This window comes from Galeopterus variegatus, unplaced genomic scaffold (assembly GCF_000696425.1).
Source record: "Galeopterus variegatus unplaced genomic scaffold, G_variegatus-3.0.2 Scaffold1829, whole genome shotgun sequence".
NCBI classification, from domain to species: domain Eukaryota; kingdom Metazoa; phylum Chordata; class Mammalia; order Dermoptera; family Cynocephalidae; genus Galeopterus; species Galeopterus variegatus.
Window position 1 is genome coordinate 333,237 of NW_007727940.1, and position 8,361 is coordinate 341,597.

Sequence of the window (8,361 nt, forward strand, 5' to 3'; positions counted from 1 at the left end):
TCCGGGCCAGCCACAAAAAAAAAAAAAAAAACAAAAAACTATTCTCCATCAAAATTTACCAAAACACAGCATCTTGTTCATCACGTCAACCTGGAGCTGAAACACCAATAATGCCAGCATCTCTAGTAAGTGCCACATTACTGGAATTATCAGTATCAAAATTGATAATATGGCATGCTCAAATTGTTATGGATACAAACAAAAACCAAATGGACAACTAAAGAGCCTCATCTGCTCAGGCAAGGCACATGAAAAACACCAGCCGAGAGAAAGCGCTGGCCTGGAACTGGGATGAGGGTTGGCATGTGATGTCTGCAAGAGCACAGATGGACAGCGTGGTGAGCATGTGGTGGGCAAAGATGCCCTCTGATTCACACACAGCTTTTTTGGGGTGTACGTGGTAGACTCTGGCAGCTCTGGCCAGCGAACGTTTCGTCTGGCCGCAGCGTGCAAGAGGAGAGAGGGTAGATGAGAAAGGTGCCCGGAGCCAGGAGCCAGGGCACCTCCAGCTTGCATCCTAACTGCTCTGAATGGCTGCCTAACTGAGACTAACGACCAGAGGAGCTTCAGAAATAATTTTCTGTTGATCTGAAGTAAATTCTCTACAAGAGAGCAGTACATCCAATCACCAACTGTCTGTCTGCATCCTGGCCCTCATAAATCAGAGTTTACGGAGGGAGAGTGGAAGGTACTGAAATTTACAATGAGAGCGCAGTGGGCAATTTACTTAGGCGGGCACGCTGCCACCCCTGTTCGATGCTTCCCTCTCATTCCAGGCCCCAAATTAAAATGAAGGCATCGGGGGTGCTCACTGTGGACCAAGACTGATAAAGCATCGCTTCTGATAGGACCTCTAGACTGTTAAATGGCACAGTGCAGAGGACCAAGCTTTCAGGCTATCGTGTGCTCCCAGCAGCTGCCTCTAGTATCAGCGTATGGCATTAGCAGGAGGTCTTCGAAAGGATGGCGGTGCCACGTCAACCTTTCCTGAAATTGGCTTTTGGAGGCCAGGTTTGTCTGCAAACACAGATTTTCTTTTGCTGTACTTGATAAAATACTCTACTCTCAGCACAAAATAGACCTTCCTGGTGCTGCTGGCATGTTTCACTGGAAATCCATGTGTATTAGGGGGTGAAAACTGTCAGGGCAGAGCATCGAGTGCCGGGGGAGCTCCACTGAGGGCAGGTGTCACTGGCTGATGAAACAATAACGGTCCCATCTCACCTCTTGTAGGACCTCTTCTCCTATAGCATTTCTCAAAGACAGGGCTGCAGCATCCCTTGCAGTTTCTAGTGACACAGTGTATGTTTCATAGTGTGGGCAGGCATGGAAAAAGCACAGACCAGACACAGAGAGATGGGGACAATGTGGCCACCCTAGGAGGAAAAAGCTGAGTCTACCTGGAGCTCTGACCTAGACCTTTGCTGCCCACTGCAGCAGAGACACTTCCAATCAGGCCTCGGTGGGAGGCAGTCACCGGCTGAATCCGACTCTGAAAAGCCTGAGCTTCAAAGGTCAATTTCTACGATAAACAATAGACTGTTGCTTGGAACTACAGATATTTGTTTAAATAAAATACAAAAATGAGTTCATTAAGCCCTATTAGCTGGTGAAACAGATAATCATAAATTGTAAATACTATATTGGCAACCACCACTTCGCCATGAAATGTTGGCTCAACTCAAATGACTATGCCCAAGGATTTTTCTCTAAGCTTTATAACAAGAATGGGGTATGTGGTGTGTTCAGAAAGGGCAGGGCAGGGACTAAATGTTCATATCTGTAAAAAGGGATGACCTTCTGTGTCAAAGCTGTCTACGGAGGAGTCTTAGTCAGATTTCTAACACACGACAGGCTATGGAGCTCAAAAGCCAACTGGGCAGATACGATTTATCCACTTCTCTCACACGTGCAGTCCCAGTTCCAAAATCAATGGTAAGTATAGCTCTAATTCAGTCCATGGAATTTGTCCCTGGGGGTGTGAGCTGGAATGTCTTTTTCTTCCAAATCGTAGCCTCCTGCTAAGCTTTTGTATTCCACTCCCCCCCAGTTTGTTTATCCTTCCGTTTATGGTTTAAAGCCATATTAAACTAAACTAAGTTCCTGCTATCTATAACGTTCCTCTTCTGCCTCACCCCCTACCTTTCTTTAATTCCTTCTACTCCAGGCAATGGAAGGTTTTTTGCTTTGTTTGTTGTTTGTTTTTTACATATTTGGAACTTGCAATCCTATACTAAGAAGACTTGAGAATGCACAACAGATCAGGGGGGTTCATTCCAATTTCAATAGTGACGTTTTCCTAGTGCTGGAGTTATTACATTGTTTAAAGTGGGTGTTTCTAAACATAAGCTTCTTGAAGGCAGAGCCAGATTCATAAATTTACTCTTTAAAAGTTAGGGCTAGAGGTGGTATCTGCTCAACGGTGCCCTTGTGTGATGTGATCTAAGTACGCTATTCTATCTAGGGATCTAGTTGACACAGATGATTACAGAACATTTCACAGATTCACAGTTGTGGGGTTGGTGCCAGGTTTGCTGCATAACGGGAGAGAACGGAGGAGTTCAGTGTAGAAACAGAGTTCCTAGACTGAGCCCTGAGGTGCCCAGGACACTGCAGTGACCTCCCAGGAGCACTGCAGGGAAACACATGGATGCTCAATGCCTGTCAGACACCATGTGAGCATCTAGCGGGACGGAGTTCACAGGTTCAAGATGAGAGCCTACCATATGCCTTTGGATGCATCCTAACTTTTCAGAACAGAGTTTTTGGTGTTTGCTATGATAAGAAAATAAGTACCACATGAAAACCAGCATGGACCAGGAAATGAAGGGGGTAGGGTCCAATCTAGTTCCAAGGTTTGAGAAGCCGGGCAGTGCCCCGTGGGTGATACACCCTGTTATGAACTAACAGTGGCTACTGAGGAAGGAAATGCAAATTGTTTTCTTTCAATTAATATGTATTATTTTTTAAATGGCTATTAAGTTGTTAGCACATAAGTACTTAAGTTGTTTGGCCCTCACTACTTAATAAACAGAACTGTTAGGTATTTCTTTGGCCTTGGGGTGCTTTGAGAAACTGCTGAGACACTAAGAGAGCTGTGGATGGGGGAAGGCGAGGATCCTCTGGTGCGGTGTTAGGAGCCCAGTTCATGCCCCATCTGCCACACTGATGAGGTGGAGGAGAGAATGTGGACACCCGGTCCCTGTGCTGGCTTGGTCTCCTGTGGGTGGTGTGATGGTGGGATATTACCACCTGAGTTCAGTATCATCATTGCAAAGATGGGGATTGTAAGATACACCTCGAGCGGTTGCTGAGAAAGTGACACAGGATCCCGCAAAGCTAAGGTGCTTGCAAAGTTCCCAGGGTCGTCCTTGCTGCCACTGTCCAGGGCACTGGTGATGGGAGGGAGGAGCTCGTCAACACTGTAACCAGGCAGCAAGGACCAACCATCCGTTCTTGGTCTCCATGCAGCACATGCCCTGCACCGGCTCCTTGGATACATCCAGAGAGCATGAGTTTGCTTCACAGAACTATAAGCACTCAAGGAATTACACTGGCTACTGTGCGCAGTCTGAGAACATAACCACCAAATGTGTGACAATAAAGCTCTAGCTCCAAAATGACTCACTAGTGCAAGGACAAACAACTCATCCAGAAGTCAGGGGCCACCAGAAACTTTTTTGTAAAGGTTTCAGAAGTCAGGGGCCGCCAGAAACCAATTGTAAACTATCCAGGTAGGAGCCCTTGCTAGAACATGAGATGCCATAGGTAAAGTCCCTAAAGAGTGCTGACATGTGTGCCCAGTCCATGGGTGACCAGGCAATAAGAAGTGGCTTGCTTGAAATTTCATGTAATGTTTACTAAAAGGAAAGAGACTCCTGTTGGTGGCCAAGCCGCTCTGGCCTGGTAGTGGGCCAGCCTCATTAATTAATACAACTTGCTCAATTAATCCTCCCAACAGCCCCATGAGGGGGTTACAATGCCCACAGTTAAAACTAAGGTCTGAGAGGTAAGTTGAGGCTCCCACAGTGACTAAAATAGTGGAACAGAGGCTTCCACTTCCAACTTCATCTGAGGCTAAAACCTATGCTGGTTTTATCAAACCAAGAATTTTTCTTTTCAGACCAAGACATAAATTAAGCTTTAATTTGAAAGACTTTTCAGAAACCTCTTAAAAGCCATTGAAATCCCTAGAATAGGTGAGCTCTTTCCCCCAGAGACACTTTAAACTGCGAGGAGTTTCACTGCTAAAGGGCAGCCACACACAAAACTTCCACCGAGGCAGGGTTTCTGTCTCCACCTGCCTAATCCTTGGTTTCTCACCAGAAGACACTGTGGGGATAGGACAGAATGTGAGATTTGAAGTCAGGACACCCAGATTTTGTCCTGGCCTTGCCACTCACAGCTGTGGGACAAGAGCCAAGACACTAGCATGTAAGGACTGTGGTCACTGCCCTATTGGCAGCATTTTCGGTGTCTGCATGAGTCAGGACACCCAGATTTTGTCCTGGCCTTGCCACTCACAGCTGTGGGACAAGAGCTAAGACACTAGCATGTAAGGACTGTGGTCACTGCCCTATTGGCAGCATTTTCGGTGTCTGCATGTAGTAGGCATTCGATGCATATTTACTGAATAAAGGAAAGATCACCTACCCTCTCTGAGCCTTAATTTCCTCATCTGTAAAATGGACATAATATCAATATTTACCTTACCATGTTTAAGTGAAGATAATAATGAAGTGAGATAAATGCATGTGAACAAATATGTCATCAAACAACTGATCCTCATTAATCAAAGGGACTTTCAAGGTTCATTAATATAATTAATATAAATCTCCAAACTCTCAGGCTGGTGCCTATGCAGCAAAATGCCCCCTAAGCAGGCTGGCTTTCAGTGGTACAGTCCTGCCACATGGCCAGGAAGACATTACAGTTATCCTCAAGAAGGCCACAGGCACAGGTCCACTCTGTCAGCAGTTTTTTTTGAAGATATATCTGCCTCTTTTTGTTAGGGCAAACTTACTTTTTACTTTTTCAGAAGACAGGGACACTTACCTGTAATTATGCCATTTTTCTCCAGGGGCTCCTGCCAGCTGACCTTGAGAGATGTGTCCAGAATCTCTGTGAAACTCAGATGTCCCACAGCTCCTGGTTCTGCCAATTAAAAATAAAGTCATCTGTTAACACAATAACCCTATTCTCTTTTGATCAGATTCATGTGGAAGGTTGTAAATATGGAAGGGAAGTGGTGAGCCAGGGCCAGCAGAAACCTGCAGGAAGCATCAGTAGAAATGCAGAAAAGACAAGGGAACTCAAGACGTTAAAGGTGTCCTAGCTATCATCACATAAATTATTTTACCTGCTTCATCCCAGCCGCACAGAGAATTGAAGTAACTGGCAGCAGGAGGTTCATACACAACTCACTCTCTGTCTTTCTCCTTAATCTAATCTAATTAGAACAATCAGGCTGGCTGGATCCTGAAAAGCAATCATTTGCACTGAGCATCCCTCAACAGGCACTTGCAGCCATGTGTCTGTCTTATGTGGGGGCCATAAGGAGCCTTGCGAAGGCCAGAGAAGGAAGCCTAAGCCCAATGGCAGGGCAAGCCCACACCTGGCCCACAGAGTAAAGCCTGCCCACCTGATCCAGAATTCTAGGCTCCAAACCCCCACTCATCCTCCCGAGGGATTCCAGAGGGACAGGCAGTGGCTTGAGAAAGTCCTAGCAAAAATGGGTTCCTTCCCCTGGAGTTTCTTTGCGCTCTGGCCCTCCTGCTAATATGGGAGGATAAAGTAGCAGAGTTATGGTTACATGCTAGAGTCAGAGCTGGGTTTAAGACCTGACTGCGCTGCTCACGAGCTATGCAATTAAACTCTCAAATCCTTAGTTTGCTCATCTGTGAAATGGGGAAAATAAAAATAATTCTGCAAGGTAATTGTGAAATAAAATTTAATAAAACATGAAAGTGTTAGCATGTCCCTGGCACCATAAAAGTGCCCCATGAACATTAGCTGCTATTATTATGATTAGTTATCAGCAGAAACATCCTATGATCAGAATATAAAGTCATGTTTAAGATTAGATTATTGCCACCCATGAGGTCAAAACATGAGCTAAAAAATCCAAGACCCAGTCCCAGGTCAGTGAAACGATGTGCTCGAGGACACAAGGCCACAAAGCGGCATCCTATGATCAGAATATAAAGTCATGTCTAAGATTAGATTATTGCCACCCATGAGGTCAAAACATGAGCTAAATAATCCAAGACCCAGTCCCAGGTCAGTGAAACGATGTGCTCGAGGACACAAGGCCACAAAGCGCAGAGCTCGGTCCAGCATGTGGACAGATCTCCTGCTTGTTACACAGGGACAGCAGGACAGGGAACAAGTCAACCGCAGGTTGAACAGCCGGGGCATCCAGGGGAGGTTCTGACGCCCTACCTCGTGCTCCAGCTTGCCTTGGTTTAGAACACTTCACTGCTGCTACAGCAGGCCAGCCCACCCTGTGGTGGTTGGGAAGGAAAAGAGGAGCTGTGCAATCTAGAGGTGACTGAGGGGCAAATGTGCTAAGAGGAGGTTCTCATAGATGCCGCTTCCTCCCTGATCTGCTCTTTGCCCCCAGCCTGCCATGGTCTCTCTGCAGCCATAGCTGCTGTGAGGGGCATGGGGAAGGGTGAGGGGAAGAGAACGGTTCTCGACCATTCGCTAAGGCAGGCGCTGTGTGGTGCCTGACAAACAGCTTTCACCAGCAAATACAGCGGGTTTGCTCACATTTGCTCTGCTTCCCCTCCTCTGTTCAGAGCCCTACCGCCTCTCTGACAATGTCCCCCCCATGCCTACTCCTCTCGATACCCAAATTCAGGAAAAATGTAAGGGACAAAGTCAGGAAGGAAGGACAGGAAGAAAGGGCGGTTTGAAGGCAGAATTGCAGACAAAGGGGGAAAAGAAAGAGAAGAAGAGACAAGAACTCCATTCATTTCCACATGTATCAATTAAGTACATACTCCATACCAGGCAGGGACCACCACCAGATTCCTATTGAAAATTCTGTGCCATATGACTCCCCTAGTGAACCTGCTGGATAATGCCACACTGAGATCCTTTTTAGTAGTTAAAAAAAAATGCAATTTTTTTTTTTTTTTTTAGCTTAAAATAGGAGAGCATGAAGTCAAGGGTGTTGGTTGTCCTGCAAGAGAGTCAGATTGTGGGATTCCTGGAGAGAAGCCTCATTCCTGCAAGTCCCTGTTCTGGCTACTGCCAGCCTTGCTTGCACATAGGGCAGATTTTTAGGGTGAATTTAACACCTAATACTCAATTGATACTTGGACACTGCCTTCTAACACAACTTGTAATTTTTTAAAAATAGTAACAGCCTCAAAAAATACACTCATCTGGGTGAAACTTTCAAAAGACTTTTCATGGATAAGCTCAAATGCTCTGACAAATTTCACTTTTCTAGTGTGGAAGACAGTAAAATACAATGGCTGTCAAGACCATCTCATCCTTCCCCAATTGTGAGCTTCCAGAAAAACATTCTGACGGATTTTTGAACTGACTTGTTCTTTTTTCGATCGATGGAGTGGCAAAGAAAGCTTTTTCCTCCTTTTTATATTCTCAGTATCTCTGCTTCCTGGATTCCTGCCCAAATATGCTGTCCTCTTGCTCTGCTGGAACCAGCTGCCAATGTCTAGCCTTAAAATTTATATTCTGTCTCCTCTTTACTGCCCCCTTCCCCAACAAGTTCTTATTTCATTGGAGCTTTGGGAAAGAAGGCCTGCTGGATGTGTAACTAACCATAGCACTAAATGCTTACATTGGAAATGAAGAAAGGCTTCAAATCAAGTCTAAGTACCTACCTCAAAAAATTAGATAAAGGAGGGAAAAATAAACCTAAAGCAAGTAGAAAGAAAGAAATAATAATAAAGAACAAAAATCAGTGAAATTGAAAATAATAGAGAAAATCAATGAAATAAGGTGTTTTTAAAAAAAAATCAATAAAATTGATGAACCTCTAGAAAGAATGACAAAATAAAAAAAAGAAGACACAGATCACTGATATCAAGAATGAAATAGGGCATATAACTAAAGATCCTGTGGCCATTAGAAAGATAATAAGGGAGTACTGTAAACAATTTTACACTCACAATCTGAACAGCAGGACTCACAAATCTGAACTCTTAGACGATCAATTCCTTGGATTCCACAAACTACCAAAACTCAACCATGGTGAAACAGACAACCCTGCTTTGACTGCATTGCACATATTTTGATATGCTGTACTTCATTTTCATTTAGTTTTATGTATTTTAATTTCCTTTGAGACTTCCTCTTTGACCCATGGATTACTTAAAATTTAATTTC

General features: G+C 44.7%; 1 protein-coding gene across 1 annotated transcript in view; it reads right to left on the reverse strand.

The window, feature by feature from the left end:
- LOC103595738 (protein sidekick-1-like) overlaps positions 1 to 8,361 on the reverse strand; it is a gene marked incomplete at its 5' end in the record, with an annotated part of 238,324 nt that overhangs the window by 226,124 nt on the left and 3,839 nt on the right. The window contains one exon of the mRNA XM_008579197.1: positions 5,056 to 5,154. Within this exon, the coding sequence (XP_008577419.1) occupies positions 5,056 to 5,154 (99 nt within the window). The remainder of the gene's footprint in view (positions 1 to 5,055; positions 5,155 to 8,361) is intronic.